Source organism: Haematobia irritans, chromosome 4, assembly GCF_050003625.1.
Source record: "Haematobia irritans isolate KBUSLIRL chromosome 4, ASM5000362v1, whole genome shotgun sequence".
Lineage (NCBI taxonomy): Eukaryota > Metazoa > Arthropoda > Insecta > Diptera > Muscidae > Haematobia > Haematobia irritans.
The window spans coordinates 84,551,930-84,565,458 of NC_134400.1; the positions used below are offsets into that span (position 1 = coordinate 84,551,930).

General features: G+C 30.2%; 1 protein-coding gene across 1 annotated transcript; it reads right to left on the reverse strand.

Moving 5' to 3' along the window:
• Positions 1-3,458: 3,458 nt before the first annotated feature.
• rho (rhomboid) lies at positions 3,459-13,169 on the reverse strand. Its single transcript, XM_075304940.1, has 4 exons — positions 11,994-13,169; positions 6,533-6,899; positions 5,959-6,388; positions 3,459-5,836 (listed from the first exon to the last, which is right to left on the reverse strand). The coding sequence occupies exons 2-4, from the start codon at positions 6,857-6,859 to the stop codon at positions 5,508-5,510; spliced, it is 1,086 nt and encodes a 361-aa protein (XP_075161055.1). The 5' UTR covers positions 6,860-6,899; positions 11,994-13,169; the 3' UTR covers positions 3,459-5,507.
• Positions 13,170-13,529: the final 360 nt, after the last annotated feature.

The window sequence follows — 13,529 nt, forward strand, 5'->3', positions numbered from 1 at the left end:
AATCGGGAGATCGGTCTATGTGGTGGCTATATCAAAACATGATCCGATACACCCCATTTTTGACACACCTTTTGATGGTCCTAAAATACATGTAGATTTCCAATTTCAGGCAAATCGGATAGAAAATACTGTTTCTAGACGCCCAAGAAGCAAAATCGGGAATCGGTCTATATGGCCATTTTCAGCACACTTTTTTATGGTCCTAAAATATCTCTAGATTTCCAATTTCAGGCAAATCAATTAAAAACTATGGTTTTTATAAGCTCAAGACCCCAAATCAGGAGGTCGGATTATATAGTCCATCTTCGAACGTGACCTGCCAGCAAACAAAAAACGAATCTGTGCCATATTTCAGGACGATAGCGCCATTATTGAAGGCTGTAGCGTGATTACAACAGACAGACAGACGGATAGACGGTCATGCTTATATCGTCTTAGAATTTATCCCTTATCAAAAATATATATAATTTATATAGTCGGAAATCGATATTTCGATTAGTTACAAACGGAATGACAAACTTAGTATAGCCCCATCACCATTCTATGGTGGTGGATATACAAATAAGGACTAAATAAGTTTACATCAACTTTTTTCATATACGGAATAAGAATAGTAAAAGTTTAAAACTCGAAAAGTTGAACTTAGTAACGTACCTTTCCCAACCAAACATGCACTGAGAGAAGAGTTTTCTTTTCTGGGGACGAAATTTTAAACAACAAAGTTTTCTTCTGATGCTAAAAATGTTGGCCGCTCCTACATAAATAATGGAAAAATGAATTACTGGATTACGAGTAAGTCGTTGGACCTTCCTTTCCTTCAAATTTCAAGCATAGTTGGCCACAGGGAGGTGGTCTCTCCACAATATACCCTAGTAAACTATTTCAACTGCATAAAAAAACTATGTTTTCTGTGAATTAAATCGGAGAAATACTAAATAACTAAAATAACAATAGTTTTCAAATGTCGAGCACGGGAAATGTTGTATTTTTACCTTCCACTTTGAAAAATTTAAATCTTAACTCAAAGCGAAGCTCCCCTGCCCGTGTAAATATCAACGAGTTTTCATTTAATGGTCATACTCTATATTCTCGCAATGTACATGAAAATCGACAAAATTGAAAAATCAGATACCTTGTATTCATCTCATAACCATTTTCAGGAAGCTCCGTTGCGTTAGCTAACCAACTTTTAAACCGTACTATGGACCTGGCTGTCATCATGTCTATATATTCCATATGCCAGTTAGGAACTTAACTGCTACAAATTTTTCAGTTAAAGTTAACCGTAGAGAAGATATTTCGATTTTACTTTCTGTTAACTGGGAGTCAAAGTCTAACGGAGATACATGAAAATGGCCATTAATATCATAATTTATTATATTGTTTAATAAATAAATATAAATAAATAGCATTCTTCGCAAAATGGAAGATTTATCCAGCTATGTGCAGATCTATACAAACATATGGCGCATAAATTTGGGTATTTCAAACTGATGAATAAATTGCAACGGTATTTCATAAAACGAATCAGGGATGGAAAATACTATTTTTAAGAAAGTACAAAAAAGGTATTTTTTGAGCGGAAAGGTACTTTTTACTAAATTTCAACAAAAAGTTCACTGGAAAATTATTGTCAAGAGACTAAATTTTAAAGAAAATAAAATTTTGACAAAATTTTCTATATAAATAAAATTTTTCAAAAATTTTCTATAGAAATAAAATTTTTCAAAAATTTTCTATAGAAATAAAATTTTGCAAAAAACATCTGTAGAAAAAAAATGTTGCAAATTTTTTTCTATAGAAATAAAATTTTGCAAAAATTTCCTATAGAAATAAAATTTGTACAAAATTTTCAATTGAAATAAATTTTTGACAAAATTTTCTATAAAAATAAAATTTTGCAAAAATTCTATATAGAAATAAAATGTTAACAACATTTTCTACCGAAATAAAAAATCGATAATATAGAATCACATTCTTTTTTCGACTAAAACATTCTTGAAGTTCAATAAAATCCGGTTTTTGACTATATCTTTTACAAAATCGAAATTTTCTTCCCACATGAACATGTTTGTTTTGCCATATTTGTAAAAGACTATTAGCAAATAAGGTGATAAAGACTTTCTCAAAATATTAAAATATTTTGTCAAAGCTATTGTACTATAAATCTGATATCGACTCAAAACTGTCTACACAAAAGGTACTAAATCATTCGCGGGGGTACTACGGTACTGACCGGGGTGAAAAAGTATTGAAAAAAGTACTATAGTACTGCATTTTCCATCCCTGAAACGAATGTTTAAATTACCCGATTTGACTTCTAACTATGCGATAAACTTAGAAACCAATGTAGAAGAGAGTCACTTTTACAGCTTTGAACTACATATGAGCTACATATTTAGAGCACTGTTGAAAATGAATCGAAACAGATTGCCGCATAAACTTTCCCGGAAACTTTTAGAAAAAATATATTTTGGGCGAAAGCTATAAACGAACTCGGAAGTGAATTTAATATAAAATTTGAAATAGATACAAATGAGACAATTAGGATTACTGGAATACTTAAACACACAAAAATATATATGAAATTGAATTGCGCGCAAAAAATAGTCTATCACGCTTCTATAAAAACTTAAACCATAATATCGGAGAGAACTACATAATTCAATTACATGACCAAAGAGCAATAACTACAATCTTCAATGCACGATGTGATTTGCTGGGGCTTAAAGCCAATAATTTTCGAACTGAAGACGACAAAATATGTACACTTTGTAACACAGATGAGGATGAAAATCTGTATCATCTTATGGCTAGATGCCCAATACTTGGAGAAAGTAGAAGCAGATATATCGGCAAATCCATCCTAAGTGAAATCGAACTAATCGCATCGCTCAACGGGGAATGTTATGGGTCATGGACAAACACGCATGCATATATAAACGAAGCAATGAGATACAGAACTTTTATACTGTCTGAATATTTGTAATCAATTGAAACATTATCGCACATAACAGACTGATTGTATAATAGCAGACGGCTATTATGCCAATGTCATATATTTAAAACATATTTTATTATTAGTAAATTATAAATTGTATTGTTGTAATCTTATACGAATGATGATAATAATAATAATAATAAATTCTAGTACTAATCCTAATTGTTCGTTAAGTATGATAGCAATTTTAAATTGCTTTTTAATTTACTCTTATGTTCTTTTGTTGTGTTTTGTTAATAACATTAAATAAAACTTATCAATTTTTTGGCGCCAAAAATTTCGGGATCCCGAAAAAATCCCGGGATTCTACATTTTGAATTCCCGAATCCTAGTCTGTTGCAATGAAACTACATCCAGCAATTTCCCCCCGATTTGAATGAAATTGGAGATCTAGAGTTACAGTTGGCTTTTTCGACTACCCAATATTAATTCAATAAAACAACATAAAATTTTATTATTTTTTTTTTGTAATATGGTAACATTTTTATTTTTATTATCGTTTTTTTTATTTTTTTCTTTCTTGGTTTTATTTTGTTTTCATTCCTTTTTTGTTTTGTTTTTGATTACATGATTGTGGATAGGGGGTGGTGGAGGGACACATACATTCACTTAAATATTACAGAGTATTTTTGTTTGAATTTAGTTTAGTTTTTGTTTTTTTTTTTGTTTTCTAGTTCTATGGTTATATTCATTCTGACATTTGTAGTAGATTTTTTGTTACACTTTGTTAGGGTGTTGCCAAGGGGGCATATCTATGGGTGGCAAATTGGTTGCTGTGGTTATATGGAGGTGTGGGGACTGGGGGTTAAGTTTAGTTGTTTGTTTGTTTTTTGATTTCACTTCTTCCTTTTCGTCCTTACTTAGTTTTGTTTTTGGCATTTGGCTTTCTATTTTGATTTCGTTTTTCTGTCGGTCTTATTATTGGAGAATTACTTAAGGATTAAAAAGGAGCATAGTGGCATAGAAGAGAAAAGGGAGGTATGATTCAATTTGTTAGGGTTGTCTGTGTTAGTGAGGTTTCAGTTGTTTTCCTCTTTATGGGTTTGTTTTTATTAATTTTCAAGTTGCTCTACTTTCTGGTTTATTTTTACAAAATATTGAACACGAATACTGGTTTATAAAGTTTACTTTAGTTTCTGCCCCTTTTTTTGTTTTTGTGTATTATGGGGTATCTATTTTACAAGTTTTCTCTTTTGGGTTTACTAATTTTTAGTGGCAAGGATTATTATTATTATTATTGTTATTATAAAAAGTTTTGCCAAGGATATCTTTTGGTATTAGATGTAAATGTGTGGGTAAGTATGTGTGTGTATGTATGTGTTGCTCAAGAGATTTCATCAATCAATCAAATTCTTTGGTTTAATTATTTTTCTTGTTTTATTTTTGTTTCAGTTTTTTTTATAAATTGGACCAAACTAAATATTTATCTTTAGCTGATTTCACAAAAAATAATAATAATAATAAATTAAAAAATAAATAATAATAATAATAAAAACAATAATAATAAAAAGTAATTAAATGTAAATAACATGATTTGGATTTCAAATACAACTTCGTTTCGAATACAACTTTGCTGATCTTCCCTTCTTCGACATAATCTATTTTGTTGAGTTTTTTGTTTTTGCTATAAAAGTGTGTTTTTTTTAATAATTTTAAAATAAATTTAATAATACTTGGTGTGAATATAAGTGTTACATTTATATTTCTCCTTTGTTTAATGAGTTCATTTAGTAGTATTTGTTGTGAGATTTCTTGATTATTTGTAATAATTCTTAAAATGTTTAACAAATTTTCAAAAAAAAAAAAAATAATAATAATAATTAAAAGTAAGGATGACTAGTGCGTGCATTTATTTTGAAACTATTTTTTTGTTTTGTAATTCTTTTCCTCTTGGTTTAGTTTTAGGATTGATTTTATGCAAGGTTTGAGAGCTGTTGTTGTTTTTTTTTTTAAATAAATAAATTATTAACAAAAACTAAAAAGGCGTGTTTCCTTTTCTCCTTGTTTACAATAAAAAAAGTACATATATGTATATTCATGTGTATAAGTTAAAATAAATTATGAATTTCACATTTTATGAGTCGTTTTTATTTTGTTTTTTAAATTAATATTTATAGTTTGTTTTTTTTTTTTTTTTTTTTATATGAAGTAAATTCAGTCTTTGGTATTATCACAACATTTGTTTACACAATTCTTTCATAATTTTGTTTTTATTTTTAAATATATTTCCTTGTTGGGGTAGGGGGACTGGAAAGAGAGGGCTTTGTTTCCTAGGCCTTTTTAAAAGGCAAACAGAAAATAATCATTACTTAATATTCTTTTAGGGCAGGGGGACAAAGGGGGAATAGACAATAGATGAAATATATGTAAAAATGAAAGAAAGCATCAAGGATTAGAATTCTAGAAAAAATACGAATACTCAAAAATTTTAAGAGAAAATAAGTTAAGTGTCCATATTGTAGTTTTTGTTGTTGTTGCTGCTGCTGTTGATGTTGTCGCTGAGTATTTATGAAACGCCCAAATCGTGTAGCAAATGCTGTGTAATAACTTCACTTTGTTCTTCCATGAGTTGAGCGGTCACCGTATTGATTAGATTGAAGACTATAGCAAATACGGTGAAGGCACAATAGATGCCAAGTGCCAACCACCAAATGAGATTCTCATAGGTGCGATGCTCGAAATTTTTAAGCACCAAAAGACCAATGGTCAGACCAGCCAGAGCACCGGTCAAATGGGCTATATAGGAGACTGGAGGGGCCTCGTTACTGCTGCCGCTATTGTTCTCATCGATGGCTAGATATTGTGTATAGAATGCATATCCCAGATCGCAAAATACTAAAAGAAAAATAAAATAAAAATAAATTATTAATAATTTTTTTAATAAATAAGAAAATTTGTTTATAATATTTTTTTTTTTAATATTTTTAATATAAGAAAATAATTTTTCAAATACTTACCAAATATCACCACCGATACCAATTGGGCTACGGCATATTTCATTTGGCCATAGTTCAAAGTAATATTGGCCAAATGTGCTGCCAACAAAGCATAAACTCCACCACTGGCACCCACCAAATACACCTCAGAGTCCACCACACTTGTCCCCAGAGAGCCAGCAAATACTCCGGCAAAATAGATAATGGCGACTCGTATGGAACCATGCATTACCTCCAATGGGATACCGTAGAATAGCTGGATGACCACATTGAAACCTAAATGGAACCAATTGGCATGTAAAAACATATAGGAGATGAAACGCCAAACCTGCAGGCGACGATCTGGTCTATAGATGAATACCGAATCGGTGGGTATGGCCAAAGGCAAATCCAAAGATTTGGCTGTAGCGTCTTTGTGCACAGTCATTATGTCGTAGACAAAGACGGCGATCTGAAAGTAACAAGAAGGCAGAAAACTGGAAATTAATTTCGGTGAATCAGAAAAAAATATTTAATTTAATTATAAAAATTAATTATATTTAGTTTAATTTAATTTCAATTTAGTTTAACTCAATTAAAATAAACGAATACTCACTTCTAATAGTGAAATCATTAAAATGAATATAGGCCAGTTTTTGCGATGATGGTCAGCTTTAAAATAAACCGCTTCCATGTCTGAGGCTGCCGAAGCTGCAGCCGCGGCTGCCAACTCATGGGCCATTTTATGCTGTTGTGGCGCCTTCTGCATGTACATGTGTTCCGAATGGTGTTTGGTGCAACAGGTGGCACTGTTTACACTGCTATCAGTATCATACGAGGACGATGATGCCGATGAGAATGTTATAGATTGTGGAATGTCTATGATGATCGATTCAAAGGTGGAATCCGATGAATTTGGTTGCTGAGTGTGGTCAACAGCCATTTTTTGTTCGTTTCAATTGTATTTTCTTTAAGTCTTTAAGCTGAAATGAATAAAGAAAAAATAAAGAATCTTTTAGTTTTTTGTTTTGTTAAACTTAACAAGTAAATTAAATTTGTATTTTTAGTAAAACCTAAAAAATCCTCCCAAAAAGATTACTAAAGTAAATAGAAAGAAAAGTGTGAAATAAATACTAGCTCATAAATTTTCATCAGAATGCACTTTTCTGCTTGTTTTTTAATATAATTTTTGTTTTTGTTTTTTTGGTAAAACAAATGACCAACAAATGAAAAGTATTTATTTGTTTGTAATTGTGTGGTTTGTTCAAATAAACTTTTATTTACATGAAAGCCATAAATCTACAATGGATTTTTTTTTTTACATTTACATTTTGGTTTTTTTTTTTTGTTTATAAACACAAGTAACCTAGTTTTTGTATGCATGCATTTCGGAGTGAAGTATATTTGGTTGGCTTATTTGGAAGTTTACAAACACTCTGTGTATGATATCTGCTATGACCCCCTGTCTATGATGAGATTTTATGAACATTTAATTGAAAATATACAGATTTCAATTTAAAAGCTAACGTTAATTTTCTCCAAGTTTAATATAAACACATACATACATATATGTCTATGTGTATATATGTATATGGAAGATTGTATTTATCTATGTATGAATATATGTATCTTTGTATCTCTGTGTGCATATAAAGCACTAGATATATTTATTAATTTAATAATACCAAATGAAACGGTAACAACAATAACCAGATTATAATAAATGGAGACAAAGAAGAAGAAGAAGAAGCAAAAAATATACTATCAAGGTCTTTTTCTCTCTTTTCATTTCAAATGACAACGATTCTTCCATAGAAATACATTGGGGTCTTAAGAAAATTGCTATCATCATCAGAGTCACCATTCAGTCATTGTCAACAGCGCAAAACATCACAAAATTATGTTTAATCGCATTCGTTTCAATTACAATGACAGGCAACAAAACAAATCATTAAATTGCCATTACAGTCTCCACATGGATACGAAAGAAGGCTGAAGAAACAACAACAAGAACATCATGAAAATAACCCTGTGAGACTTGATGGCATTAACCAAGGCAACCACACAGGAGATGTTAACTAAAGATTGGCAAATTTTTAAGATTTTTTTTCTTCTTTTTTTTATGCAAAGCTTTTGTCACCTAAAATTTTTAGGAATTATTTTTTTTGTGCACTCTACGTTATGGGATGGATATGAGATGCGGTCAGGCTGTTTTCATGAAATCTCTGGTAAAATATGTGAACATTTCAAATCATATTTAATTTGTAATAGATTTTGTCACATTTTATGCTTAAATGGTTTGTAATAAACAAACCACTGGGAAATTTTCCCAGCTAAGATATATGCTCGTTTGTTATGCTTACTGGATGGTCGTTTTGGCCATTTCTTCTTTGTGTTGGCTTATGATTAATGCCCGAGTATCTATGGAGTTGTTAACAAGTTGTTAAAACCAAATAATTAACACTTTGTCATAATGCCGTCGGAAAAATGTTAAGAGAAACTTCAAATCCATTTTGGCCATCACTTGGCACAAATATTGCCAACAATTTTTGGTCTTTTAGATACTAAGTATGTAAAATATTTGCATATACTAAGTTAGATTTTTCAAGGATTCTAAAAACCAAAACAGTTTGTTGTCATGTCATGCAAATGGCTATTGAGGTAGCTTTTATAGAAAATGTTCTGACTTTTGTTATTTAAGGTTAAGGCCTTGTTGGCTACATAAGGTCAAATAATGATGGAATGAAACTTGATTTTATTTACAGAAATTTTCTTCACTCATTTAAGTCAAAGGATCAATAATTTAGACTGGTGAAAGAATGTTTAAAAATTTAGCTTATGACCATTTTTCGTAAAAAAAATAAATTTTGAGGTCGACTTGTGCTGGACTAAAACCAATGGTAAAAATAATTTTTTCCTTAAGGGAAGAATATTCTAATAGATAAAGTACAATATCGTATTATTGAATTTAAAATGTTTATCGCTTTGTAAATCTAATTTTCTTTATTATATCCATGAAAAACTTTTATGGATAAAGAATTTTCTTTTTAATTTAAAAACATTTATTTTTTGTTTTAAGGCTTCATTAAAGAATTTTGATTTTCAGACTATAGTCCAGGTATCATGGAAAATTTAGCAATTATGTGAAATAAAAAAATATTTTAAATTAAATCAATTAAAAATTTTCAAAATATATGTTTATAAAGCTCATTTTTATTTTATTAAATTAATTCAAATTATTCTTAATAGATTTGCTTTAAGCTCTTACTCTTTTTGACTAGTATTTAATTAATTGTTTTGTTGTTATGTGCTCTATATGATTTTTAAATTTCAATTAAATAAAGCACGCTAATTACTTTATATATGTGTGTATTTCAATTAATTGCAAAAACCATTTCAAATATGATGACGATGGTGATGGTGATGGCGAAAAAAAAAAAACAAACAAAAACGCTAGATTTAACTAACGCCTCGATGGCTTTTCGAGTGTTTCGTGCAACACACAAACTAAAACTAAAAAATCCAAGCAACCATAAAACTACAGCTACCAAGCAATAACAACAACAACAAGGAAAATATTGCATGTTGTATCTGCTATGTGTATACAACTGTCGGTATTCATCTGTCCGTCTTTTAGTTGGTTTGACTGCTTATAGCGATAACGATATTAAAAAAAATGTATATTTATATGTAATAATAATAACAATAACAACAAAAACAACAGTAATCCGTCTTTAATAAAAATGTTATTATTGGCAATGCTTTTGTTTTTGTTGGTGTTGTTGTTTTTCTTTTATCATGGCTTGCACTTTGGCTATGTGCATAAATAATTGTATCTCTGCTTGATTGTAGCGGTTTGGTGGTGAAGCAGAGAGAAATCTTCAATTAGAAAATCCACAAATGTTTACTAGAGGAGGCATAATATGTTTATGGCAAATTGCTTAATTGTATTTTCGTTACATATGTATGTACACTATTATTCTCTACATTTATGATTGCTTAAGCAAATTCTTTGTTATAGCGTTAGCTTTTACCACGGGGGAAAATAACTGAACTAACTCATGTTAACCTTGCCTATGGAAAAGCAAAAAAGAAACAATCTAGAGTGTTCAAAACAACACGAGGAAATTATATGCACGTCGGCAAAATACAATTAACATGGAATATTGATTCTCTAAAAAAAAGGGAATAGATATGGAGGGGAAATTTCTTGGAAATTTTTCCAGACAAAAATTTTAAATAAAAAATGAATTTCCAGAATATAAATACATTGATATCATCTTATATTGTATATGTGTATATGTCATGTTCAAACTCTTTCAGTTTATGTTACCCTAGGTTAGGTTAGGTTAGGTTATGTGGCAGCCCGATGTATCAGGCTCACTTAGACTATTCAGTCCATTGTGATACCACAGTGGTGAACTTCTCTCTTATCACTGAGTGCTGCCCGATTCCATGTTAAACTCAATGACAAGGGACCTCCTTTTTATAGCCGAGTCCGAACGGCGTTCCACATTCTAGTGAAACCACTTAGAGAAGCTTTGAAACCCTCAGAAATGTCACCAGCATTACTGAGGTGGGATAATCCACCGCTGAAAAACTGTTTGGTGTTCGGTCGTAGCAGGAATCGAACCCACGACCTTGTGTATGCAAGGCGGGCATGCTAACCATTGCACCACGGTGGCGCCCTTATGTTACCCTAACAAATTTACATTCAATTAAAATGATAGAGCTTCTATCTGTTTCCGGAGTTTTAAAATATTTTTGAGTGTTTGATCTTTCTTATTACAAATTGAACTTTTACTGAAATTGACAGTTATTTTTTTTAATATTCAAATAAATCATATTCATTAAAGTAAATTAAATTATTATATTTGGTATCTTACATAGTTTAAATTAAAGAAATTTATTTTATTGCAATTCGATTTAATTTAATACAATTCTATTTATTGTGTTTTTCATTATTTCAATGACAAAATATCATTGGACCCACTTTTAATGATTTTTTATCGTGTGTAAGAATCTTCGTGAAAATTCAGGTTTTCATCACGATTTTAATTTAAATTAATGATTACATTATTCTTATTATTATAATAACTGCATTTAATTCAATTCGATGTTATATAAAATATTTAAATTTTTTTATTATTTGAAATAAATTTACTTTGAGTAAATAAATGAACAAATTTTGTTTCATTTATATTCATTTCAATTTAAATACTTTTAATATTTATTTATTTTTACCATTTACTCTGAGTAAATAAATGAGTAGATACAATTTAGTTTAATTTGTTTTGATTCTATTAAATTAAATTTATTGATCAATATCTTTTGATTTAGTTTAAATTATTTGGAAAGCATTTCATTTTGATTTTACTATTTTTTTTAATTAAATCTACTTTGATATTCTTGCCAATTTTCCTCTCCAGTAATGACGGACTTCTGTCCTACAGATGTTTTGCAATATTTTATGATTTATCTAATCTGAATCTATCTAAAAGTAATTTTATTATTTTCTTAAAGAATTTACATGTCCTCCACTAAAATTTAATAAGAAAAAAAAGAATTTTATTGGTCCCCCAGAAGAGAAAATTTTTATACCTTATTTTTAGGTGTTTTGCTCCTACTTCATTTTAAAACTTTTATGTATTATAATTTTTAATATTTATTTAATAAAACAAACGCACCCAAAGAATATAGGCCGTCAAACACAATTATTTTCAATCTCTATCTTCATTTGTTGTCATTTTCATCCTAAAGGTGAGTATTAAGTTCGAGTTTAGCCGCTAAAATCGCTAAAGTGAAAACTAAATCAGTAAGAAAAATGCATGAAATTATACATATTTGTTGCAAATTTTATTATAACTTGGTGGGGAAAAGCCCACAGCAAATTTTCACAAAGTTTGTATTCCTTAAAATGGATTATTAAAGAAAAGTAATCGTGAAAAAATGGCGTTCTTAGCGGCTAAACTCGAACTTAATACCCACCTTAATTCATTAATTGAGTATAAATATTTAAACTAATTGTCATAAGAATATGAGTGTAGACTCCGTTTTTTTTGTTTGTGAAAACTTACCTTATATATTTTAAATAGTAGTATTTATAGAAAATCCTTTGTTTGTATTGCTGTTGCTCTATAGCAGTTTTCTTGCAATCCACTTGTCTTGAGGTTTTAAATTAAAACACAAAAAACACACGACTAAAGAAACAGCTGCTCTGTCCAATGTTGTGTGCGTAGTGGTTGTGGCGGAAGGTAATCCAGACTTGTTGTAACCAACTTCAACGATGATCACCGGCTGTTGTTAAATTGCAATGACGATGATGATGACGAAGACGACGACAAAGTTGATGGCTGTAAGCCTAAATTATCAGTTCCTTGTGTGTTTTTTTGGGGGCAGGTTATATTTATGGATATTTTGTTTTTGGTTTGCACTGTTTGTCGACGAACTTTTGTTTGTTGTGTCACTTGTTCTGTTCACTTTTGTTTGCCTGGTTCTTGGAGGCTTTAGAGATATTTGTATGATTTTTTATAATTGTTGTTGCAATTATTTTTTTGCGATTTTCTAGGATGATTTGATTGATGATTAATGAATTGCTGTTGCAGCGAGGTATTTTCTGGGTTCTTTTGTTGGCAAAAATCTTGTTCTTGTGGTTGTTGTTTTATATTTATGCAGGCAAACTTAAAATTCATTTTGAGCATAAAACGTATAATGTTAAATATTTTCTTGTATTAGCCTTTTGTCACTTTTTTTGATAATGGATTTATGCCTTCAATAAAATCACTTTTCACTTTTTCAATCAATCAAGTGGATATCGATGATACAAAACAAAAAATTGTGCGTGTTTGCTTTTGTTCCACATAAAATTTATAATAATAAAACAAATAAATTGTGAACCGTTGCTTAGTGATGATAACTATGTGTATTGTGTTTTCTTTTTATTAGCAAAGTAATCCACATTTATGTTGTTGTTGTTATATTTGGGGGTTGTTGGAGCATAATTTGTTGCTGTTGTAATTTCTTGGGGGGTTGTTGTTTTCCTTGCATGAAACGTATGTATATTTGCTGGTAATCCCATAGGTAATATTAACGTTTTATTATTGTTGCCAAAATACTCTCGGTATTTCTATGCTCTTTTATTTTCACGGCACTCACTCACACTCTCTTTCTCTCACTCTCATTTACGCGCTACACTTAACGGCTTAACTTAGAAAATCATCCTTCTACGTTCGCGTTCAACACGCAACTAACCGAGAATATTGAACTGCCGGGTCTTCAAATAGTTGTTTGAATTGTACAAAAATTATCCCAAATTGAAATGATAAATGTTTGAGATGGCTCACAACCCTGGTGTCATACCAACCGAAACATATGAAACAAGCTGTCGATGAGTAGTATCTTATGGATACAACACAAGGGCAAGCAAAACTAGAACAGCTGTTTCAGACCATCATACATAGCAACCTCTTGTGGATCGCACACAAACACACTCGCGATGTCATAGAGTGCAAACAAAACCAGCTGCAAAATCCATTGAGAAAAAAATATCATATCCAACATCAAACAGATAACAGCTGTCTTAACGTATCTTCAAGATACAAAGTATCAAACAT

Bases quoted from the DNA above. Each gene is read 5' to 3' on its own strand.
- rho (XM_075304940.1), bottom strand. From the start codon at position 6,859: ATGGCTGTTGACCACACTCAGCAACCAAATTCATCGGATTCCACCTTT. The intron at 6,389-6,532 runs GTGAGTATTCGT...TGTTACTTTCAG, and splicing joins TAATGATTTCACTATTAGAA to ATCGCCGTCTTTGTCTACGA. The intron at 5,837-5,958 runs GTAAGTATTTGA...TTTTTCTTTTAG, and splicing joins GGTATCGGTGGTGATATTTG to TATTTTGCGATCTGGGATAT.